Raw genomic sequence first — 26807 nt, forward strand, 5'->3', positions numbered from 1 at the left:
AGCGTACACTATTATAATTACAGTTATCTCACCACCCTCGTCCTCTACACATAAATATGTCCTAACCAACCCTTAAATTTATATTAGTATGTTACTATACGTCATGAACAAAAAACAAAACCTAAGTCTTCTCCCTCCTCGTTCCCCAATAAATGTATACACGAGTTTCGATGGTTTCTCTCAGCACTTATTCTACTTGATATACTACAGGTACCTACACTACAGTAATGCACAATGGATATATATAATAATATTATAATCATAGTTGTCGTACTTGACCTAAAATAAATGACTGGAGGAATGGCATGCGCGTGAACCAAATTTTAATTTTAATATCTGGCAACAAAATCCATACACGACAACGTTTTCCGTTTGCCATTTACCGTTCGCTATTTTTACACACTCGACGCAAACGTTAAGTAGGTACCTATATGCCGACAGGTCAGTGTGTACTACGAGCGATTTATTTCCGCCTCGGCACTGCACGCCACTCTCGCAGACTGTCGAAACACATCCTATTTAAAAGTTATTAAAATAAACATTAAACACCCGAAGTACGCACATCGGTAAATAATATTAAATTTTTGAGATTTGCTCTGACCAACTGTAATAATTAATAATTATTATACTAATATATATCATGTCCCGCCATACATATTATAATACCAAATTGATTTATATCCTATTTATCAAATATACTATTAGATTATCATAAGTTATTGTAATTTATAAATATTATTATATACCTAATATAGTAATATAAGCATATCCAAAAAAAAGTTACTAATTTCGTAAAATTAAAAGTGAAATGTTTTTTTTTTTTTTTTAATTATTATTGTTATTAAAATTTGTCATATAGAGATAGATATATATAAATAGATGTATCGTTTTAGATATAAGATACAAAACAATACAATATTGTAGTGACCATTAGATTTTAAAGATATCTCTACCAATATATTATTATATAATAATCATCATGTAGTTAGGTATTCTATACTATAGACGTGAGTTTGTTACGACAACTCGCTACAATACATATAATTTATAATATTATATTCTGTACATTATATTTACGATACCTATAAATGATACAATGCATTTTTAGATGAATAAACATTTAAATTATAAAATATACGAATTTACATTTACGAAATATATCGCGGTGTTTGTTCATGGCATTATTAAATAACGCACAACTGGACACAATCGTAAATCAACGTCAAGCTACACGATACCGTTATAATGTGAACCATATTTTTAACAGTACTATTCGTTGAAATGTAACAAACACATTTGTCGTATAGTTTTTGTACACACTACACAAACATACAATACAGCAGCCACTGAGAATTGTTGCTTGGCACACGTTCTAATCAGACAAATGTTATTTTTAGACGAATAATACTGTATGTAATATAGAGGAGCATAAAACGAAAAAAAAAGTTAATTTTTTTATTTTTATTGCCTATAGACACAAAATAAATTGTAATAAAATTGGACGGACATGTAACACTGTCACCTATAGTTGTATACATATAATAATAAAAAGTGATAATAATAATTATGTGTAAGTATAATAAATTGTAACTAATACTTATTAAATTTTTGTTATATTTATTTATCAATTAGTTTGGAATGTCTATGGAATGCGTTTGATCGACATTTGTTAACCGAGGCCATGGTCTTCAAAAAAGGTTTGAGGTGTTTCTTCCTGAAAAATAAAGTAATAAATAATTATAAAGTGAAACACATAACAAATAAAGTTAGATAAAACCGGGTGTAAAAATAAAATATATAGAAAAGGGTTTTATAAATAAGACAATTATTAGTAAATAACTGAAGAGGTAATGGATAGGGCAATAGTTTTAATATATAAACACTGTGTGCTCTTATAAACATACCGTAGCACCAAAATGTTTGCTGACATTTCTTGAAACGCCACATTTATTGTATTAACATAAATTTAAATAACTATATTAAAATAAGAACAGAACTGTTAAAAAAAAACAATTAACCCTCAAACCTTTCAACAAACATAACATCCATGTTATGGTTGAACACACCTGTTTGGTAAAAAAATAACTAGTATCAATTAAAACCGAGTCAGTAAAAAGCGCATACAGCTTAAGCATGAAAATTTATTTTTATTTTTTCAATATTATGTTAGTTAATACATTAATAGAGGTTTATTTTATGAGAAAATGCAACAATATAAAACAAAAATTTATTAGAATTAAAAAAAAAAACTAATAGTATACACGAATGTTTACAGATAATAAAAGATAGCTATTTGTTAAACTTATTTTTTTAAATATTATGTTAGGATGTCAATAGTAAAAACCTGATATTTTGATAAGTTATTTATTAATAACATTGCACTCAGCAAAGGCTCTTTACATCAAATCCAATACTAATATTTTTTGAAAGACACATTGTTTGAATTTATATAAATATATTATGTAAAAAAAACATTACAATTATAATTGCAAGTAATAAAATTATACGAAATGTTAATTATATTGGATACTTTCATAACAGGCCAATCTCTTTCAGAGCGCCTTCGACTGCCTCCTCCTACATACAAACACATTAATATTAATATCCCAAAATTGAAAAATTGAAATTGAAAAGCATTTAATAAAAGATAAACATGCAGGTAATATATTTATGACAGAAATCAAGTAAGGTAATATGGATAGCTATTTAATTTTTTTTTCAAAATTAAAGCTACAAAAATAAAATAAAAGTTTACTAAATATATTTATTTATATTGATCAATCAATCAAAAAAAAAAAAAAAACAAAACAAAACAAAACATAACCCATTGTACTACTAATAGACCCAAGGAATTCAAACAATGTTGACTAATAAAATATACTTAAGAAACTAAATACACAAACCCCTTTGTACTTAAATAATATATTATATATATATATATATATATTTATTTTGATTAAATTATTTATGGAACTAAATTGTAGATATAAACACAAAAGAAAAACATTTTAAAAATTGTTAATTTTCAACATATTTTTTTTTGTTATAACATAAATGGTAAAAATGAAATTTAATTTAAAAATTATATAACTATAAAATATATCTTTGAATAATGTATATTAACCAAAAATAAAATATATTGTTAATCATATAATAATAATAATAATTTTATTTTTAATGATAAAAAAAGGTTATTTTATTATGTATTAGATAAAACATATTTATAGTCACTTAAAAAAAAAAAAATAATAAACAATATCACAAATAAAAATTGATTATTATTAACATAAAATGAGATAGTGAAAAATATAAATAACAATTTATTTTGGTTTACTTAATTACTATTGTAACATTTTTGAATTGTAAAAAATGAATGTATGAATAATTTAATATTAAAATTGTATTTTTTTTTTTATAACTAATATTAATATTGTAACGAACTAATGAACAATGATAAAATATGTTAGTATGATAATATTAAGGATTAATATTTAAATATTGGACTAGATAATTGTTACAATGAATATTAGACAAAACATGCAACATTTAAATTAACTATAATTCTATCTGGTTATGGTTAGCAATCTAACTCTGTGATAATAAATATAAAATATTGAGACATAATCAACTGTAATAACAATATTTTAAAAAGAAAGCTAAAATTTTTTTTGAAATATTCTGTTCTATGTAAATTAATATTATAATTTTGAAAAAAACCAATTTAATTTCATAAATAAATAAGTAATTTGATGAAAAATTAGTAATATTAAAACACAGATTTTGTAAATAAGAAACTACACACATTTGTTATTTTTGTCAGATAAACAAATTTCTAAATATTTAAGTCAAATTTATAATTTATTATTATTATTATTATTATAAGAGTTTATTTTATCTATTATCAAAGTTAAAAACATTAACATTATATATATTTTCTTCCTGATATTATTAAATATTTTAATTTTAAAACAATTGTAGGTTTTAAGAAATTGTTATATTGTAATTACTAAAAAGCCACTTTAAAATTAAAATATTGGTAAAAACAGAAAAGATAGCATAGATATTATTAACATGATTGTTATAAAAAGAAATAGCATTAATGTAATTATTTTATTTGAATAAAATTTAAAAATAAACCATAAAACAATTAGTTTACACAAATTATACATTTTAAAGAGTTAAATTGCTAATCGTAGGAGATTAAACAATTGAATATATTATAAACAAGCATTACTTTTAAGATGATTAGGTTATAAAGTATGTTAAAATAATTAGCTAAAAATATAACTAAAATAACAGCATTGGGTTATAACAATATAAAATATAGGTTTAGTTTTAAAATATGGTAAGACATAGGATTCTACAGATTATAATAAATTAAAAATATTAATCATTAGCAGCATAATAAAGGTATTATGGAAGGCAATTTCTTTGGATAAATAAATACATTTTACAATATAAGTATACTTAAAATAATGTTCAAGATTTTGCACTCTACAGGTTAATAAAAAAATATAGATTCAATCATCTAAATAATAAATTTGGCCAACATATTTTGGTAATTAAATAAATGGTATATAATTTAACATTGAAACACTTTTAAAATTGACTATCATTTTAGCTGACTAGACTGAACTTAATAAATATATATATATACTCCTCAAAAGTATATATTAAACTTTTAAATACTTCAGTATTCTATATAGAAATGTAATTCATGTAAGTTACAGATAATAAAATGAATTCTAGTTAAATTACAAATTATGATAGAGTAATGATAATAGTTTTGAAATAATGTGAGCAAATTAGTTTTCTTATGAATTGGCAAGATATATCGTTATTAATTATAATATTATAATCCTATTATGTACAGATATTAAATATGTACTATATTTTATCAAATGACAAAAGTAATTGTAGTTAATGAAATTAATTAAAGTTCTAATGGAGTGTTTCCATAACTAACCTCTTGCAAGAGATCCTGAGCTGAAATAGCCTTGAGTACATTTTTCTTACTAGTCTCCTGTATCTCCCCACCCAATAATAACTCATCCAGTATAAAATATGCCTTTTCGAAGTTGAATATTATATCCAGTTCACAGACCTATAACAAAGTATTTCAGTAATATTGCCATCAAGAATATGCTAATAAAAATTAAAAAGGACTATGAAACTTACACTGCCAAAATACTTGTCTAATAATTCGACATAACGGTGAATGATTTCCAAAGTAAGAAGTTCATTGTCATTCTGCTCAATAGCACAACAAAAATACAAACTGGCATACCTAGAAATAAATTTTAAAATAATATATTTTCACTGTATTTTTTCAACAACATACCTTTTATAAACAATTTTTAATTCTTTCCATTCAAGGAAACTACACATTTTAGGCTTTCTAGCTAAAATAGTGGTTATAAGTTCTCTGGTAATTTTCTTTTTTACCTTGTCGGGATGAGCAACATACCATTTTTGAAGCCGAAGCTTGCCTTGACGACTGAATAACAACATGAAATGCATCTAAAAAATAATTTAAAATATAAAAGTATTAGATATACAAAAAAAATATTTATACAGAACACCTAAAATAATACATTTGTATAATATGTATATTAGATATTATAACTGATAATGTTTTTAGTAATAATTGTAATTTAATAATCCTTATTTTAAACTAATAACAGTCAGCATACCAAAAATATGTTTACAAATATACAAGTAGCGATAACTATTTGTTAGTTTAGTATTAGGTACCTATTAAATTTATAATAAAATAACAGATACAAAATAATGATTATTTATTTGATAAAGTACAATCCATTCGATAAAGCTGATTAAATATAAATTTACCATTTACGGGTGGAGCACAAAATCATGCACATTACAAAAAACAAGTTACAGGTCAATCGTTAATAGTATTTTGATATCTAAGGTCATATAAATATTTCTCACAATAGACAATAGATTGCACATATCACGTCACATCCTCTACAGAGATTGAAAGATGCTAGTATGTGATCGCAGCAGTCTGGTCGCACAGACGATCGTGTCCGTGTAACTTTTTATCACACACACTCATCCATATTAAAACGAACGCGATAAAAGAATAATTCAAAAGTGTAAGATAATAATAGTGTTACATCAGGTAGGTAGGTATTAAATATTTTATTAATATTAAAATCATAAGGTTAATGGCAAGTCTAGGTGCACGTATTTAAATAGTACCCACATAATACTATATGGTTCATGATATGAAATAGGTACGTGTCGCACGTATACTCACCATATTGTTTCGCGTTGGACACTGTTTAATATTAATTAATCACTCAATCCATTATGTTTGGGTGAACGCATAGTTACTGTTAATGCAGCAGTGCAAAACACGTTTAATTATAACCACGAATTTTAATTCGTGAATACCAGTTAAACCTAGTTAACTGTAGTTTTCGTCTCGTACCCTTGTCTAGTCGTCTATCGATATCGTACCACAGCGGCGCAGCCGCAAACAATTTAATATTTATTCGGCTTATCTAAAGATTAAAATACGCAACACCAATTTCCACACCCTTCACCGACCAAATTAAAAAATTGATAAAACGGAATTGCCAATCGTCGCACAAGTTACTGTAAAAAAATATTATTATTATCATTACGGTTGGGCATAAAGATTCGACAGCCGACAGGCACTGAGTCACCTATTATCTATATAGAAGACTCCAGCAGTACAACCAATAGAGTATCTTGTACCGCAGCGTTTCCCAACCTTTTTTCTTTCGCGGCACACTAATCCCAACCCATATTAAGCCGTGGCACACTTATCACTGAATTACAATATGTATTATTACATATTATTTTATAGTAGGCAATAGGCATTCATAATAATATTAATTATTAATATCAAAGTAGTATACCTATACTATATTAGTATATTACTAGCAAACAATTTAAAATGGTATGTTTATTTAGGAAAAAAATATTATTACGGTTATCATAAATATTTAATTAATTGAAATGGAAAAATAAGTTACATTACAATTTCATAAAAAACTCTAGTCTAAATGAGCAATTTGGGACTTTTTTCCTTTCATTATGATTTATAAATCAAATGGTTAATAAGTATTAAGTAATGAACTTTTGACAGTGATGACGGGATATAGGATTTTTGAAGCAATTGCTTCATGTTTGAGAGCTCTTTAGCCACTGCTACTTATTAGGGGTGGTGGTAAAAATATTTAAAATATACAATATGCTTCAAAGCCTCCACATTTTCACGCCGCTACTAACTACTGAAGCACACCCTTATTTCGCCTTCCAACTTCCAAGTTGTTTTAAAAATATTTTAATCAATTTCTGAAATCTTACATAAACGTTTATTAATAATCGTGAAATGTGATTCGTGGCACACCTATGTGCCACGGCATGCCGAACGCCGGTTAAGGAACACTTCTGTATCTGTACCAATCTATAGTCATCATGAATTATAATTGGCATAATAATATATATTTTATTTCGTTGTACCTCGTATCACGAGCAAAATTAATAATTATTAACATAACATTAAATACCAAAGAAATTTCCGATTCAAATTTTCGAATCATCAGCATTTAGCAAGAAAATTTAAGCAATATTCAATCATCTTTATTTAATAGTTATTACTTAATAGTGTTATTATTCTATGGAATATGGAGTGAATATAATATACTGAATAGTAATAACTAATAGTGAATACTGAATAGTAATAGTGAATACTGAATTAATAGTCAATAGTGGTTAATGGTTTATATCACTGATAAATTATCTGGAATAGTGAAATAACACAGATGTTGACAACATTTCCAAAGTGGTCACACTGAACCGCAGGTTGCTAGGTATAAACCATAAAGTAATGATCTAAGACCGTGGTAACAATATAAACTAATGGATTACGCCAACTACATACTGGCTTCAGGCTGAGAAGTGAGAAGTGAGAGTGCTGAAACGCCTGAAACGCAGAACGCGGACAATGCCGGCTGTCTTTTGTGTAATTAATTGTCATAGCTGTTTTTCGTTTGAGTTATCCTACTAGTAGTAGATAATTTTTTTACAAAATGTGCAGTTAAATAATCAAAAAGTTTTTTGCGACATCCTAATTTTCATTTTTATTAAAAGTAATATCTCAGCAAATTTGTGAATGTGAATATAAATGGTTTTATTGACAGAAAATGTATAATGCTTTTTTGATTATATTAAGCGTGTTATACTCATAAAAGGGACTCGCCAGACTCAACCACTCAACATTTTCTTTAAAATTATCTCTAAGGATAAATTAATTAACTACAAACCCTTCGAAGTGAAAATCTATACTTCAAAAGCATAGAAGTGTTGGAGTCCAGAGTGATCAAGTTCTCTCTAAATTCCAATTGTGTAGAATACAGATTACTGTCTACTGATATTATGACTGACTGTTGAATAACTGACTAGTCTATTTGTTCTTGGTGGTTGCACTTTATATTCATTATTGTTACTTTACTTTTAATGGCTAACACTACATTTTAATAATGCATAAGTGTGTAGTGTGCGGCAACAATTCTCAAAAGACCAGGTACACACGTCCTCAGGTTATTTATCATTCGTGAGTATCTGTTGTTTGTATTCGTTTTTTCTGAAATGCAATACAATTATTGTTATTAATTGATATTTACTTTACTATAGATTTCCTAAGAATGAATATAGAAGGAAAAAATGGCTTAAAACCTTAGGAATTACTGTGTGTCACGATTGGCATCGTGTGTGTAGTGATCATTTTTTAAAAACAGACTATAAACCTGATAAAACGCGACATTTACGGCCAAACACTATTCCCCGACCTCTTGATCAAACTCACAATGAAAATCAATTTCCTAATAAGTAATGCTTCATAATCTCTATAGTTAATTTTTTTTATTTTCTACAATATCGTTATGTTTGTATGTTTTAGTATTCAAAATGATGGCGAAGAAACTGAAAATAGTGATTGTTTATCAATAAATCAAGATCTTTTAATGTAAGATGGAAATTTTATTAAACAAAGTTATATTTTAAAAATTATTTAAAAATTTACAGAGAGGAACAAATTGAAGAGACTGTTGTAAATAATTTTGAATCGCCGAGACGGTCATCCAGAAAAATCAAACTTACCACAACTAATGAGGATATGAGTTATGAAAATATGCCAAGACTCCAAACCGAAAGACTTGAAAAAAAAATTTCAACATACATACCTAACAATGTAGCTAGTGAAAATAATCTATCGGTACCAATTTTACCAGCTTATAAGGTAAAAATAGTATAAAAAAAGTCTTATAGTTTAATGTTTTATGAGTTATTAAAACATATTCAGAATATTTTTAAGGGCAATACTTTAGCAGCTTATTTTGTAAAATATTGTTTGAGTACAAATAAGTTGCAGTTATATTAAATAGGTACCTTAAGGTTTAATGATAATTATAAGTTATTACTTATTACCATGTTAGGGTTGCTATATGTTATGATTACAGTTTAGTCAAGTAAATTGTATAACAATACAAAGTTGTTATACAGGATATTGACGGTTTCAATTTTGAATATAACGTTTAAAGTTTTTGACCTTTTAGAGCAACCAATTATAGTATTGAACTTTTTTAATATAAAAACAATATTGTGTACTGGTATATCATAGTCTTGCCATTTATAATAATAAATACATCATAAAAATAATCTAATAATTTAACAGAAACAAATATACCATTATTATAAAGTTCCTATTATAGATATTTATCACACAATATGGATCAATATAATATATATCAATCAAACATCACAGTACATATTTGTTCGTGTTTAAAATGCATTTTAAAGATTTATTAAAACAAGTGTCAGTTATAAATGCCTGAACTAAATTTCTCCAATCTAAAAATAATATTAAATAAACTCATTATTTTATATTTATATGATGTATTTTTGTTATATAGATGGCGGAGCTAAAACAAACCAGTACCCAATATTGTTTTAATAAATTACATTATTGACTGTCTGCATTTATTTTAATATTATTTTCTCTATGTTTATGATGACTATTATTAACAATCATATTCGTCATTAATTTGTTTGATAACTTTCGATTTATAATATTTAGCTTAAACATTAATTTTTACTTTATAAAAGTACATCATAGATTGCTGACCTTTGTGTATCATATTTCAATCATAAAAAAAACAGTATGTTTAAACTAGTGATTGACCATGAGAAGTGATAAGATTTTTCCCATAAAAATTATTCAAAAAAATTATGTTCTATACATAGTATAAAAGTAATCTAAGTAATATATGGTAACTTTAAAGTATTTTTTAAATTATTAATTAGTTTTAAATAATCAAGTTTATTAAAATTTTTATGAACAAATCGGACAAAATATGTAATATTTATTAGCTGTTTAATTTTATAACAGATGATGTCATTTCCAGCATATTATGTACATATAGGTTGAAAAATAATTTTACTAGTTTCAAATCTTACAGTTGACTATCTTTGAATGTTGCTCTCCATGTATTTACTTTTTATTGGTTTAGAGTTTAGACTAACTGTTAACTTCCTGTTTATGAACATATTGTTAATAAATTCTCTGCATAAAATGACTTGACATCATTTTAGAATAGTCCTCACAATATGATATCATAGGCAGATTATCTCGCAGATTATAGATCTAAAAAGAAAGTTTCAACTTTAAGGTATTAATGAAATTTAGATTCTATGTATGAAATCAAGTTCAATACTTACTCCAAAATTAATGCTTCTCTTTTAGCCCAGCTTATTATTTGAAAAGTATGTTTTTGATTAACTGTTAGATTCTATTAGTTATTATTAAGGCTTGGAAGTTGATGCATTTTGCATTTTTTTTTTGGAACTTTTTAGACGATGCTCTCCTGGCCACAAATCTGTTTCGTTAGCAAGTGAATCTAAATAACTAATTTTTATTTTGCATTTTTTGGTGTTTTTTACTTTTTAAGTCATTTTTTGAGATTTTTAGGTCATTTCCCCACAATTTTAGTTATTTTTATTGATTTCACACCAGTTCATTTCTTATCATTTCTTGTTGACCATTATGCCGATAACTTAAACCACAGACATTTATAAAACAAATATTTTTATTTTTTAATTTTCCTATCTTAAGGACATTTTTGTCATATTTTAAATTTTATAGTAACATAGAGTAAAATATTTTTAAAAAATGTATTTTTATTAATATAAAACTAATATTTGTAATTTTTTTAGGACATTTTTTGCCAATTTTATGGTCATTTTTTATTGTTTTTAAGGTCATCAACTTCTGAGCCCTAGTTATTATTCTTTAAAAAAATTGAGCTACAACTAAGCAAAATTATGGACTATGGTGGAGACATTATTATCCTCTTTTAAGGTTTCTCCAAAGCAACTATGTGTCTTTTGGGGGGGGGGTTTACTGGGCCTTTAAGACCATCCCGTCTCACAACCAAGCTTCCATCCTTCTCTATCCAATGCCAGATCTCTCCAATTAGAAGTACCACCTAAATGTTCAACGTCCTTCTTTATACTATCTTCACATCGCATTCTTGATCTTCCCAGAGGTTTTTACCTACAGGGTTTTGTTCGATCACTGCATGTAATAGTAGATTTTGGCTCTTCCAAGCATGGCCAGCCCACTGTAGTCTTCTGCTTCTGATGCCCTCCACTATATCTGAACTACTGTATACTGTTTCCAGCTCTGAGTTCTTTTTTCGTCTCCACTCCCCAGTTAATTCATCTTTGACCGGGCTATATGTTTTCCACAACACTTCTCTTTCAAAGACCATGAATCTTTGCTCATCCTTTTTTCTGAGTGGCCATGTTTCTGATCCATACAGTACTACCGGTCATATTAAGGACGTATATAACTGTTCTTTCAATCTTCGCGATACTGCTTGTGAGCTTAGTACCTTAGTCAGTCCATAGTAGCATTTATTCCCAGCTTGGATTCTTGCTGCTACCTCGAATGCTACATTATTTTTTTCAGACAAAATAGAACCTAGGTATTTAAACTGTTCTATCCTTTTAAATTCATATTGATCTATTTTTATGGACTGACAAAAAGGTAGTTCCCGTCTACTCAAAAACATATACTCCGTTTTTTCTTTGTTTACACATAGTCCTACTTTTGATGCTGCTTTATGCAGTCTACTGAATAAAATCTTCAATCTATCCTGAGACTCTTCCATCAATACTAATATCATCAGCATAAGCAAGTAAGCTTATCGACATGTCTTGTAGTCTAATACCCTCGTTAGAACCAATCTTCATTTCCCTAATAACCTTTTCCAACACCACGTTGAACAGAATCGACATAGCGAATCACCTTGTCTTAGCCCCGAGTTCACTGTTGTCGGGTCAATTACTAAATTTCCTACCTGAACTCTTATCAGGGTCTCCATGACGCTGATAGATACTAAATTGACCAGTTTTTGTGGAAAATGAAATTCTTTCATAATATTCAATAGACTCTCTATGAATACTATCATACACTTTCTTAAAGTCCACGAAAAGTGTGTGAATCTCTTTATTAAACTCCCAAGATTTTTGATACAATCACCTAATTATGAATATCTGGTTTGTCGTGGATCTGTCAGTTCTAAATCCTCCTTGATGATGTCCTATTATTTGATCCGTTTTTTCTTTTATCCTGTCTAAAACACAATTCGAGAATATTTTATACACTACATTAAGCAAGGATATTCCACGGTAGTTGTTGCAGTCTTGTTTGTCTCCTTTTTTGTGAATTGGGCATACTACCGCCACTTTCCAATCATCTGGAAGTTTCTCTATTGTCCATACTTTACTAATCACTTTCCAGATCCACCGTATAACATCTTCTCCTCCCTTTTTTAAGAGTTTCGCTTGAATACAATCTTCCCTCGGGGATTTGTGATTTTTTAATCTATGCACTTGTGCTTTTATTTCCTCTAATGTAGGGTACGGACATTCTTGTGTATTTATGTTCTCAATATTAAAGGGAAACTTTTCGGTTGGTTCCTCACAGTTTAATAGTCCGTTGAAATACTTTATCCATTTCTCAGCTATTTCTTTTTCTGTAGTTATTAACATTCCATCATCATCTTTGAGAAAACGTTCTTTCTTTTTAAAATCTCCTTTTATGCCCTTTATTCTCTTGTACATATCCCAGGTTCTATTTAGCCTAAAGTCTTGTTCAGCATCTTTCATAATGTTTTGGATATATTTTCTTTTTTCGCATCTTATTATATTGTAAGCTTCTTTCCTTCGTCTACTGAAGTCCTCTCTTCGTTGTTAGTGTCCTTCATCCATTCCTCCCGGGCTATCTTTCTCCTCTGTACTGCGTCTTCGCATATTTGGTTAAACCAGGGTTTTTTTCTCTTTTCCATTATTCCTATTGTTGTTTTTGCTGTCTGTTGTACAGTGTTTCTAATTTTGATCCATACGTTATTCACATTGTCTGTATTTGTTATTTGTTGTACTTTGAGAGTTTCGCAGATTTTTCTGCCATAATCTTTCTGTATATTAACTTCCTCTAATTTCTCAATATCATATTTATCTATAGTATTTAATTTGTGTCTGTATCATCTCTTGAATTTAACTCTTATCCAAATACCTACTAGAAAATTATCGGAGTCTGCGTCGGCTTCTCTTAATGTCCTTACATTAGTTATACTATTTTTGAACCTGTTGTTAATCAGTACATGATCAATCTAGTTCTTGTGTCTCCCATCCGGAGACACCCAAGTATATTTATATATATCTTTGCGTGGGAGCTTTGTACTCTTGATTATAAAACCTTTTCCTGATGCAAAATTTGCTAGTCTAGAGCCATTATCGTTCGAGTACTCGTGGAGGCTATGCATTCCTGCCACGTTATGGTATATCCTTTCTTTTCCTATTTTAGCATTTAGATCGTCCAGTACAGTTTTAATATTTCCCACTGTAGTATTAAATACCTCCTCTAATGTATCATAGAACTCTTCTTTTATTTCCTCATATTTTTCCTCCATCAGCGCATGTACGTTGATTAATACAATGTGAAGATTTTTATCCTTGAGGGTTAATGTTGAGATTCTCGGATTTACATCTTTGAACTCTTTAATCATATGTATGATCGACTCATGTATGGCAAAACCAGTCACTAGTTTGTGACCTCGTTCACTCTTTCCATTTATGATTGTTGTTTGTGATATCTTTGTTGTACCCGCATCCTCTAATCTAACCTCTTGTAATGCTACGCATTTCATTCTATATTTCTCTATCTTTCCTACTAATTCCACAGTTGCTCCAGGTTTGTATAGTGTTCGTATATTCCAGGTACCACCTTTTAATTCTGATATCCAATTTCCAGTCTTTTTTCCCAATCTAGTCCGAGGCTTGTTCGATTCCTGAACAGAAGTTTTTCACAAGGTTGGGTTGTTAACCCGATGCTCAACCCCCAACCTGGAGGGCCAGACCACTCCAATCACTTGAGATCAGAGTAGGGCAATTGCAGTACCTAATGAAGGGCACTGGGCGATAGGGACGCCATTTTCCCAACGCCTTAAACTATGTGTCTTAGTTTTTATAAATTATTTAGATAAGTTACCAGATTTTATGATGTTATTCTATAATCCCACCAGAAATATTTTGTTAATACTAAGTCGAGTACTAAGTTTAACAGAAACTGAAAGTTTGAAATTAGTTTTTTAAACATTTTGAAGAATAATATTAAAATACTAAAAGGCCTATATTATGAGTTAAGAGAGACAGGTGGTTTGTTTGACCTCAAGATCTTGACAAATTGGTAATTACTGAAAATCTCTATAAAGCTGTAAGATACTAGTATGAGTGCATCAGCATGAAGTTACTAGGCGTGTATTTAAAAAAGATTGCCAAAATCTTCACAGAAAATGACATTTATTTATAAAATTTGATATATCGTTGGAAAGTTTAATTAACTATTTCTCCACGTAATTACCATTCACTTCAATGAGCTTAATTTGTATGATGAACTTCTGTGTTCCCTTCAAGTTGGATATCACCGCCTCGCGCCAAAAGAACATAATATATGAAAATATTATAGTGTTTATACAGTAAAACCTCTGTATAATGAACAGCCATGGGAAATTAAAAAATGTTCATTATAGGAAAATGCTAGGTTAGGTTATACATATACTTAATATATATAATATGTATGTATTAAAAAGTGGGTATAAAAATGTTTATAAAAATGTCTATGTATTTACACAATGTGCAGCATACAACTGGTGACTTAATACATAACCAAACCATTTGTCATTTTTGAATAGGAAAACCTTTAAAATAAGATAAAATACAAACATAATGTATAATATATCTAATATTTTTATTACTTAAAAATATTTGGTATATTGTACATGTATTGTGTCCATTTATGAAAGGTAACTTTTGATTTTGGTACTAGTTTTTAGTGTCCACATCCATAATTAAGAGTGTCCACTATTAAGAGGTTATAATTCCTATTATATTCATAAATTTTTACTGGGAAATTTAAAAATATCCACTGTCGGAAAGAGTCCATTATTGAGAGGTGTCCATAAATAGAATATTCACTCTATTCAATTTTTATTGATAGACAACAACTGCTATCGATGTTGGTTGACAACAATTTATAACAGTAATATTATATTTGTGTAAATTGAAAATATTGTTATAATTATATATTATTGTCTGCCAGACACTGACAAGCATGTCAAATTATTTTATTAAATTTGTCATGACAAGTAAACAAAATAACAAAAATTTCTAGAGGGATTAAAGTAAGAATAGGACCAAGCTAATTGTTACAAAACATATATAACTAAACAATTATTTATTTTTTTTTTTTATAAATGGAACAGTAGCTGTAAATATTCAATATAAAATATTAACAATAAGAAAATATTACAAATAGCAGTAATAAGTAGAACCATCTAGGATGTGTATTAAACAAAATAAGAAATTACTTTAATTTATAAAAAGTAAAAATATATCAATTAAAATAAAAAAAAGACCCAACATTCAATAAATATCATTGAATTTTTGATTTTGGACTAAGTATTTTATTTTCTATTTGTAATAAAGAAAATAATAATTGTTCACCAAACAACACAATTTTGAAAAACTTATTTTCTCTACTAGATGTTAGTATGGTTAATAAGACAATTAAATGTAATCACTTAAAAATATGCGTTTATTTTATATTATATTTAATTTGTTTTTAATAATTGTCAATAAATCTAAACTATTTTAATATTTATTACCTAATATATTTTTATTTTTTTTATTGAATATCATATTTAAATTTTAAAGGATCACAGTTTGGGAAATGGAATACGCTGTTCTATTAAAAGTTGTAACAACAGGTATTCAAAATATCTTAGTTTCTTTGGATACCCTAGTGATTTGGAAATAAGAAAAAAATGGTTTGAAAAATGTGGATTAAAAGGTGTAGATCCTACTTCAAAACTGAAAAGTAGTTTAAAAGTATGCCGTCAACATTTTGATGAAGATTGTTTCTTGAATTCAGAAAAAAGGAACAGATTAAAATCTGATGCTGTTCCAACATTGTTTTTAGATAATGGTAAGAAATATATGAATGATTTGTTATTTTATTTTGTATTCATTAGCATTCTTATAATGTGGTTTTGGTATCAAGTTAAGGTAAGAGTTTAGGTATAAGGTTTTATTATGTTATAGTTACAAAATGTAATAATCTTTAATACTTTTCTTTTAATAATAAGAAGTGAATTAAATTCTTAACTTGTTATGTTTTTATATGTAAAAAGACATTTTAACAAACTTTGCCTGACTATCACCAACAAAAACTGGTCATTATCAAGGTTCCTTCTTTTAGTGAACAGAGTATATTTTATAATAGTAAAAAAATGTAAGTTTTTTTTAAAATCATAAATAAACTTAATGCTAAAAATGTAAGATAATCAATATTGTTTAATTTAACAGTAAATCAAGTAACTTTTTGAAATAGGAAAAGAAAAATATTCATAAAATTAGTAATTAATTATTAATATTAAATAATATAATATAATCTAAAAAAAAACTACTAGGTGTGATAAATATATATAGGAATATAAGGTTTATTTTGAACTATCGTCTGTTTGGCTGTATTTTAGTTTCTTCCATGAGATAGTTAAATTAAAATTATGTATAATATCTATTGTATATAGTTATATCAATTAATATATTTTAAATTTTATGTTTTCTATTTTTTATCATAACTTATAAAGGATATTCTTTGTTGATCAAACATACATCAACTGGTATAAGGCAAGGGGGCTACGGAGCAATTCTATTACTTAGAATGAAAGCAAAATAGCTCTAGGTACTAAGCACTTGAATGCTATAAAATTCAACAACTGATTTTTATATTATTACTATTTTACATATAATATTATAGTTAAAGAAAAAAAATATCAAATAGAGCAGTTTATTGAAAATAAAATTATGACATTATAAATAACAAATATTTTTAAACAATCCTCATCATGTATATCTTAAGCAATATCCATGAAAAAAAAAAAAAGTAATAAAGTTTAAATTTTATCATCAATGAAAAATTTAAAATTTAAGCAACAATAGTGTATGAAACATTATTATAAATGTGAGTCCCTGGATATATGGATATTAAAAAAATAAAACAGCTGATCAACAGTCAAAAAATGGAGAAAAAAATATGAAAATAATTTATATAAAAAGGCCAATTTATGAGGACATAAAAAACAAAACAAAAATAAAATCACCAATAATAAATGGTTTGATTTGTGGGACCAACAAGATACTAAACTTAACACAGTAAAAATATTATTTGATTTTTTTTAGTATATTCTCTATATGTGTATAACTAAAAGCTTTAGTAGCTGATTTTTTTTCTTAGATATTAATAGCATAAGGTAAAAAGATACGAGTTGGTTGGTTATTAGTTGACTTTCAAGGTTTTTACAAGTTATTTGTACCTAATAAAAATACAATTACTCCCTACCGTTTAGTTTTACTTTATATAAATGTCTAATCCTAAAAATTAAAAAAATATCTCACTTTTAATTAAAAAAGTGTAGTATATATTAGTCCTTAGTGCTTAAACCAATTAACATACCATAATCAATTTTTTTTTTTATATTTAAATGTGTAGTCCATATTTTCAGATATCAATGTATGTCAATAACTAAAAAAATATATAAAAAGAGAACTTTTAATTTTTTGGTGCCTTTTATTAAATATTTATTAATATAATTATTTTGGGTCTTTGGCCACTTCATCCGGCTTTAATTATAAAAAATGTAAATAAATATTAGTTTAGTTCAATTTTTAAAATATGATTTATAATTTAACAGATATAATAGATGAAAGAAATATTCCATCAACAAGTTCATATGTCAATAATGGGTTTACTTTTGTAGATAAACCATCTTGTTCATCTTCAAATTATAGTACAAATGAAGAAACTGACAAACCTTTAACATATATGATGGACACACCTGATATATTAAATAAGGTAATTTAAGTTTAATTAATTATAAATTAATAATATTTTATTAAAGTATAAAAAAATACATATTTTTTTATGTCTTGAGCTACTTCATCCTTAGTTGTATTTTATCTTGCTATTGTTACTGCATTGCAATAAAAAAAAATTGTCTTATCAAAAATATTTCATTTTTGTTTTTTATTTAAAATTAAAAATAATTACAATAGAAACAACTTAAATTGTTAACAATCTGTTCCATATTAGATTTTTAATATTATGATTCTGAACAGAGCAATGAATATATTAATCTTACAATGTTTTTTTTTACATATATACCTAGGTATACTTAATTTAATACAAAACAAACCCTCCATAAGTTGTTATTATAGCTATTTAAAATTATTAAAACTATTTTACTACAATTTTTTTTTTTTAGCATTTTAAATTAAATTTTGACACAAGAATTTGCAAATTGTGTTGTAGTTTAAGATTATTAATATAGTCCAACATCAAATCAATCTACATTCAAAAATATTTTTTGTATGCAATGATTTATCATTGAATACAAATTTAACATATTACATTGACCTACTCAATGACAATGTACATTCAACAACTATAACATAGCGACTTCCTATTATGTTTAATTTTAATGTACAATTTTATCAATCATCAAATATCTATTTAAAAAAAAAAAAATGTGCATGTGTATATTTAATTTATTTTTATTTTGAGATTTATATTGTTAAAGAAGCAACATACAACAAATGTTGTGTACAACTTTTCAAGTTTTTTTACCTGGCATAGTGATTGTTCACAACATTTATGAACAAAAAGTTGAACTATTATTAAGCTTCAATTTGAAAAAGAATTAGTTTTAATTATTTTAGATTAATGAATACATTGTATTTATTTATAAATTAATCTAATTAATTTTTATTTTATTTATTTAGGATAGCAACAATTTTGAGTGTTGTATACCAGGATGTTCGACTAATTCTAATGAAGATACAATAAACTCTAACGATGTTTATGTATCCCTTTTTAAACCACCGGATGTAATTTTTATAATCATTTATAAATATTATTTTGAAATAATTTTTAATCCTCATTCATTGTATTTTTTTTATTATTTTTTTTTTTATATATATAGGAATCTGTAAATGATTGGAGTTCAGTATTAGGTATGCAAATAACTGAAAACAGTATTGTGTGTGGAAATCATTTCAGACCCCAAGACATATGTTCTTCCACTTTAAATATCTGTGGAGTTGATCAAGTAATAAAAACATTAACTGCTAATGCTTTGCCACTACCAATTAATGTTAATGCCATGCAGTCAGCAACTACTACTAAATTAATAAAAACTAACGATGTGCCAGTATTGAAAACATATGAAGGTAGATACAAAAGATTAAGAGCTAATAAAAATGAAAAACATTTGCCTGCAAAAAAACCAAGAAAAAGTTTAATGAGTATGTAAAATATTCTTACTAAAATTAATTAGAATTAATATTATAAACTATTTAAGTTATTTTTATAATTAAAAATTAAAAATGAATAATAATTGTTTATATAATTTTATCTTTTATATTTAAATATTTTTTATAGATGAATCAAATACTACCACTGAGGCAATTTATATTTCTGAAAATGAAAATAATATTTATATACCTACCACAAATTACACTCATGAATATGCTTCAAGTAATGATTTAAATCCAACATTAGAATCAAATACCTCCAATTCAAGCTTCAAAGAAGTACTTCCAAAAATTTTAGCCAATAGTTCTCTATCTATATCATTTCCATCTAATAATGAGCAGATTATGAGTAAACAGATCTCAGCAATTGATGATAATAAAGAATTGATTTTTTCTTATAATAATAAGCCAATATTAAAACAAGCACTAACTAATAATGGGCCTAATGTGTATATGTGTCCAACAACTTCAGATTATGCTTCTAATATTGAACCAAGTGTAAGAAAAACATATCCCATCAATGTGTCTAATATGTCTCAGACTAATATTGTAAAACCTGCAAAAACTGTTGATTTATCAATAGTAAAAATTGAACCAAATGATGATAATATGTCTGATTCATTACAAACAAATTTTGAACAAATTACTGAAACTCATAATTCTATGTACAATAATTTACAATCAAACTTGATACAAAATGAACAAAATATTATATACCCAACAATTAATATTCCTACTACAGAATCAATAATAAAACCTGAACCAGTTGAATATCACGATGATTTACTTTCTCCGCTAACTTCAATTGATGATTCTTCATTCCATATTAATCTCAGTGAACGGCTAAAGGACATAAAAGTTAGTAAATCTTTGAGTATTTCTTTGGATAAAGGTAAAAATACTAAAGTAATAAAACCACCAGTCAAAACTTCTGGTATAAAGCCCAAGTCAATTACATTACAATCAAGATCTGACCATAACCTTTCTTTAGTTACACATAATAGTTCTCTGCCTATTACTCTAATATCTAATTGTCCATCCACTTCTAGTAATTCTATGTATAATATATCGCTACATAGTTCAACACAATATAATCAGGAACCAATTTCAACCTTAAACAATCTCAATCAATTGTCTCCCAATACTGAAGTTCATCCAAAATGCAATCAAATAATGCAAATTATCTCTCCTCCAATTATACATAATTTACCTATACTTCCTGAAATAAGGAATCCATTTAATTGTGAGCCAATTCCAAATGATTCTAATTCAAATCATATCGCAAAAACCTCAAGTTCTAATGTTGGTATAACTAGAATTGAAATAGAAGAGATGGATAACGGATTTATTCATGAAGTTTCTAAAAGTCTTACGCTTCCAAGTGTATTTTGGTCGAGTATACATGACACTAGACGAAATTCTACAATTTTTATTCAACGAGATGATTTTAATGAAACTGTGAAAAAAATTAATTTTACTAATAGCTTAACGCCAACTATACAAATGTATGGCAAGAAATATGAATATTATACACCTATTAAAACAAAAATTGAATTAGAAACACTTTTAGAAAAAATTGATAACTTTGAAAAATGTTCTGGTAATGATGGATTTACCCATGAAAATTGTATTGGTTATTTTGAGGCTCGTTCAGAAGATGTTGAAATGTGTTCTGTCTGCCAACAGTTGATAAAACATCAGGATTTGTTCAAAACTAAAACAATAATTGAATCTAAATCAAAAACTATTGCAAATCTTAAAAACAAAGTGAGTGTATATTAGTAACTAATTAAAATAGTTAATTATATTTCAATTATATATATATTTTTTTTATAGATCTTTGAAAGAAAATTAAGAGTATTTGAAGCTAGAAAAAAATTAGAAAAATTAAAAAAAAAAAGAAACCATTGACCAATTTACTCTTAAAATCCTTCTGGAATTTAAATGTTATGATGTTACATTAATAATTCATTTTATTTATCTATTCTTAAGTGTATTTATAAGACTTATATTATGTATTACTTAAAAAACCTATTATTTTAAACCATGTACTATTCTCATTTTTTAAATAAATGTAGAAATACTTTAATATTTATTTATAAAATTTCCAATATAATAAATTATTATTTCATATGATATTTTGAACTTAAAACTATTTTCAAGAATGTAATTGTTAATTGTCTTTTATTAAGTTGTTATGTTAATATTACTAAATAATTTAGTTAAGATAATTTTATTAAATGTGTAAATTAAATTTGACTTGCCACTAGCTTAATTATGTACATAAATATATTTTTTTATTATTTTTTTTTTTTTTTTTTATTATAAACATTACCTACTTATGTAATATACTTAATCTAAAAAGATGTATTCTCTATTTATTATTTAATATCCCAATCATTTAAATCATTACAATTAAGTTCAAATCATTGTTTTAATTTTCTAAATATTAGACATTAATATTAAATGAAGCACTTACTTTATATGGGTAGATTTGAGTCTTTTAGGAAACAGCTTAGCCACTTCATCATTTACTTATAAAATATTTGGAAAATTTATTCAAATAGTACTCAAACATTTTTTTAGTTGCACCAAATATATACTACTAAGTTTAGATACTTGTAAAATTATTATTCTGATTATTTTAATTCAATATATTTTCTATTGAAATTATGTAAAATAATTTTTACTTACAAAAGAATTTATAAAATTAATAAATCAATAAAAACTATCTTTTCATATAAATTTCAGAATTTTAAAACAATAATAATTTTATTAACACTATTTTTAGTTTTTACTGACAAATTCATAAGTTATTTCATATTTTTATCCCTGTCCATAGGTAGTGAATTGTTGGAAGGCATTGACTGTAAAAAGAACTGATGAATGATCAGAGTTAAAGTCTAGTATATTTTCCTGAGTGCAGTAAATATTACTTTGTACTTAAGCAATACAAATATAAAGAATTTCTGTTTTTTACACGAGAAGTTGGCCAATAAATTGGACCCGATGGTACCAATATTGAATATTTTTTGGCATTAACAAAATTGTGGAGAGCATTGCCACAATGCCACGTGGTTACCAAAACGACAGTCGACCACTCCAAACTAGGTATTTTGAATTAATTTTTTCGTCGACTATGAAATTTGAATTGATTGATGAAAAATAGTTTGCAAAATGAATTGTCTCCGGGGGGGGGGGGGGGGGATAAATTAAAGCAATGGAGATAAGTATATTATTTAACTATTTAAACTTAGTAGATACCGCACAAGATTGAAGATCTTATAAAAAATTTGATTATGGAAAAAATCGAAAAATATTTTAAATATAGCGCAAACGACAACTAACAATTAAAAAAAAAAATTGTTTGAAAATATTCAATACAATAAAAGTTATTGCAATTGACAGTTCATTGTGAAACACTTTATAAGGATGTTCGAGTGTGGAAATCTGACATTTCTCAAAATCATGGTAGTCGGTAGTCTTTATTTATTCTTCCCCCCTCTCATAAGTCTTCTTGAGCGGCTGCCGGCTAGTGATAACTGATAAATATTAAGTTATAAAGTAAAGTTTCCCGTCGAATCGTTTTTTTCATAAAAGAGTAGAGATTCGCGGCTACAATGTTACATCACTCTTTACTTCAATATGCGTTTACTCATGCGCAGTCTTATCCATATTTTTTTGATAGTTGACATTTATATTGAAAAAAATAAATATTTTTCAATAATTAATAATAATTATTGTGAAAGTAAGCGCCAAGCAGTATTTACTTTTTTTTATTTTTAACTCGTTAAAAGTTAATTTGAAAATAAGTAACTTAACTTACTTAAAATTAAATTACCTATACTTTTGTAAAATTAATTATTCAAGCTTAACAAATTGCACAATATAATGGAAATTTTATTATTTTTAAAATATTTATGTAGTATTTACATAAATTAACTAGTTAAGTTAAAAGTTACTTTAAAAAAAAAAAGTAATTCATTAAGTAATTTAGTTAAAAGTAACTTTAACTTTTTAACTTGTCAGTGTCCAGCCTATATTATATTTATATGATTATTATAATATATATTTGAAATTTAAATATTTTCCACTTAAAAGACCGTAAATTCATGTAGGGTTTTAAATTATGTTCCGTATACACCGTGCATGGCACATAAAAACCGTATACGTACAATATAAACCGTACATCTGGCATGATAATATTGTACGCATGCGTACAAAGCATGTTGGGGTAACGACAACGAGTGATATACTGATATAGTCGTGAGTCTCTTGTTTTTTTTCTAATCGTATTACTCGTTTTGATGTTTTCAATTTTTCAGTTTGTATAGTCTATAATCCATTTTGTCTTAGTCTGTGATTTCCGATTGCAATTGAAGTATCAAGTACTCTATATACTTAGCAATATTGATTACAAATTATTATATTTTGATATTGTTAATACTAAATCGTAGTTTGTAGGTATTTACTTGATAAGTTTTATTCAATTAAATCATGGTTTAAATTACAATGATTATTGATTTCAGCTATAGTCATGTGTAAAACAAGTTATAAATATATTCAATTTAGGTCCTTAGAATAAATAATTGATTAGTTTAATTAGTTTTTACCAATGATTGGACTTGCTTTTTTATTCTAAACGATAATTTAACATTTATAAAGATTAATCAAATCATGGCCAAACATCCATGTCCATATGAAGATTGCACTTCTACATTCAGTCGTCCATATCGTTTACGAATTCATATTCAACGACATCAAGGCATTAAAGAATTCAAATGCACTCAATGTGATCGCAGTTATCATAGGCGACAGCACTTGCAGAGACATGTGGTCGAGGCTCATCAAAATCATCCAAGATTAGAACAACCACTGTATTGTGATCATTGTGATCGACAATTCAACACAGCATGGGGCCTCCGCAGACATCAGGTCAAAGTTAAAGAACCAAAACTACGCAACAGGTTACACTGCTGTGAGACTTGTGGTCGACGGTTCTTCAAAATTGATAATCTCAAACTCCATTCCCTCAAACATGAACGTTTTAAATGTAATATCCCATCATGTGTACTATCTGAACACAAATTTAGTTGGTCATTCTACCAACAACACATGGCCACTTACCACTCTGAACCTTATGTATGTAGTCATTGTAATGAACAATTTTTAATTAAGTCTCAATTAAAAAAACACGTCAAAATACACATGCCCAGCTTTACTTGTACACAGTTGGGATGTGGCAAATCATTTTCTGAGTTTAGGTATATGGAAAATCATATTCGATCGATTCATAGAGAAAGAACTTACAAATGCAGTGTAATTGGATGTGATTGGGAATTTAAGTCCAATAGTTGTTTAGAAAAACATATTAAAGTCCATCAACAAAATGGAAGAATTGTTTCAATGGCTAATAGACATAGAAAAAAAGAATCAACACTTTTAATGGCAAATAAGTTGGCTGGATTAGCATTAAAAATCAATTAAAATGTTAAATTAGATTTATTTACATGTATTGATTATGTATGTATGTATATTAAATTATTAAAAATTAAAAAAGCTTTGATAAAAATTCTGTCCTTGATTCAATATCTGATACATTATTTTTGTTTTGTAAGAATTCTTCCTCTGGCAACCTTTGCCGAACATTAATATCGACATTTGATTGTTGATAAGTCTTATTCTTTTCACTTCGAACAATATTAGAGGAAAAGTGATTTGCTTCCCTTTTAACTTGTGATACTTCGGCTCGTAGACGATGTTTACGTACAGCTTTTTCATAAGCTAAACGTTCGTTTAAATGAACCCATTTGAATCTGAAAGTTATCATTAATTTATAGATCAATGAAATATAATTATTAAAGATAATAATATAGTGGGCATCTATTTTTGATAAAAAACATGATTAAAAATATATTTTAATTATATGACGTTTATGAACTATCTCTTTACCTAGGCAAATATTTCAAATTCCACACACTGTCAAAATATTTACTTCGCTTTCGGGAATCGATTCGCTTGCCATTCAGTAGTTCTGCAGCCTGTTTAGCGACCTTTTTCCGCTCGAATTCTACCCAACCCTCAGTGAAATGTTTGGCTGGTCTCTTTTTTAGGTTCGCTGAAACAGTATACAAAGTCAATAAAAATGTATAACCATTTATAAATGGCTCAATAATAATAATAATGTATTACGATTAGCAGCCGGCTGTAGAAACACTCTGCCTATTTCACCATATTGGCCCAATAGCTCACGTAATTTCGTTACGTTCATGTATTTTGGTATCGACGACAAATACACGATACCTTTTTTTCGAGTTTTCGTATCTGAGTTAATGGACAGTAACGATTCAGATTCACAATCACTCATTTTTTGAAGAAAGAGATGTGAAATGTCCGACAGGCAATCAAAGCGACAAAACAAATTTGAATTAAAATAGTAAAATTAAAATGACTAAATAATATTTTTGTTATTATTTCACTTCGCACGTGATGAATTTGATAAGAGATAAACCTCTTAATCATCGAATAATACAGATAAGTACAGATAATATACATATAGATAAAAACAACTAAAACCATAAAATATTAAATCAATACTTAACTTTTTGTGCCTAGATAGTGCTGCCTTATACGGTTTACTTAGAGCACTTAGGTCTTAGAGTGCCTTGATAGTTGATTTGATAGTTAATAGTTATTATTAAGGTACTCTACGATTTTCAATATTTACATTATGTAATTGATATAGAGCTAGGTAATTCTGAATTCAATTAATAAGATAAAATATGCAAATTCACATAAATCATAATTATATTTTCGTT

General features: G+C 26.8%; 4 protein-coding genes across 9 annotated transcripts; 2 read left to right on the plus strand and 2 right to left on the minus strand.

The window, feature by feature from the left end:
• Positions 1-1445: 1445 nt before the first annotated feature.
• LOC112597774 (AP-1 complex subunit sigma-2) lies at positions 1446-6570 on the minus strand. 4 transcript variants are annotated; one of them, XM_025343975.1, is made up of 5 exons: positions 6284-6570; positions 5342-5520; positions 5179-5287; positions 4967-5104; positions 1446-1714 (listed from the first exon to the last, which is right to left on the minus strand). In XM_025343975.1, exons 1-5 carry the CDS (start codon positions 6284-6286, stop codon positions 1670-1672), a joined length of 474 nt encoding a protein of 157 aa, XP_025199760.1. In that variant the 5' UTR covers positions 6287-6570; the 3' UTR covers positions 1446-1669. The 4 variants fall into 4 exon arrangements, with proteins under 4 accessions (XP_025199760.1, XP_025199758.1, XP_025199761.1 ...); XM_025343973.1 differs by lacking the exon at positions 6284-6570 and adding an exon at positions 5953-6057; XM_025343976.1 differs by lacking the exon at positions 6284-6570 and adding an exon at positions 5851-5941.
• Positions 6571-7940: 1370 nt separating this feature from the next.
• LOC112597772 lies at positions 7941-21971 on the plus strand. 2 transcript variants are annotated; one of them, XM_025343972.1, is made up of 10 exons: positions 7941-8611; positions 8692-8886; positions 8957-9022; positions 9082-9295; positions 16333-16603; positions 18438-18532; positions 19459-19563; positions 19659-19980; positions 20117-21756; positions 21826-21971. In XM_025343972.1, exons 1-10 carry the CDS (start codon positions 8538-8540, stop codon positions 21898-21900), a joined length of 3057 nt encoding a protein of 1018 aa, XP_025199757.1. In that variant the 5' UTR covers positions 7941-8537; the 3' UTR covers positions 21901-21971. The 2 variants fall into 2 exon arrangements, with proteins under 2 accessions (XP_025199757.1, XP_025199756.1); XM_025343971.1 differs by having other exon boundaries at positions 18372-18532; positions 21826-21970.
• A 2318-nt stretch (positions 21972-24289) lies between these two features.
• On the plus strand, positions 24290-25529 carry LOC112597719 (transcription factor IIIA-like). 2 transcript variants are annotated; one of them, XM_025343889.1, is made up of 2 exons: positions 24290-24449; positions 24655-25529. In XM_025343889.1, exon 2 carries the CDS (start codon positions 24667-24669, stop codon positions 25474-25476), a length of 810 nt encoding a protein of 269 aa, XP_025199674.1. In that variant the 5' UTR covers positions 24290-24449; positions 24655-24666; the 3' UTR covers positions 25477-25529. The 2 variants fall into 2 exon arrangements, with proteins under 2 accessions (XP_025199674.1, XP_025199675.1); XM_025343890.1 differs by having other exon boundaries at positions 24435-24453.
• Positions 25496-26475, minus strand: LOC112597720 (pre-rRNA-processing protein esf2-like). Its single transcript, XM_025343891.1, has 3 exons — positions 26182-26475; positions 25942-26107; positions 25496-25805 (listed from the first exon to the last, which is right to left on the minus strand). Exons 1-3 carry the CDS (start codon positions 26354-26356, stop codon positions 25541-25543), a joined length of 606 nt encoding a protein of 201 aa, XP_025199676.1. The 5' UTR covers positions 26357-26475; the 3' UTR covers positions 25496-25540.
• Positions 26476-26807: the final 332 nt, after the last annotated feature.

The sequence above is a fragment of the Melanaphis sacchari genome, unplaced genomic scaffold (genome assembly GCF_002803265.2).
Source record: "Melanaphis sacchari strain LSU unplaced genomic scaffold, SCAv2.0 Contig43_pilon_pilon, whole genome shotgun sequence".
In the NCBI taxonomy this organism is placed as follows: Eukaryota; Metazoa; Arthropoda; class Insecta; order Hemiptera; family Aphididae; genus Melanaphis; species Melanaphis sacchari.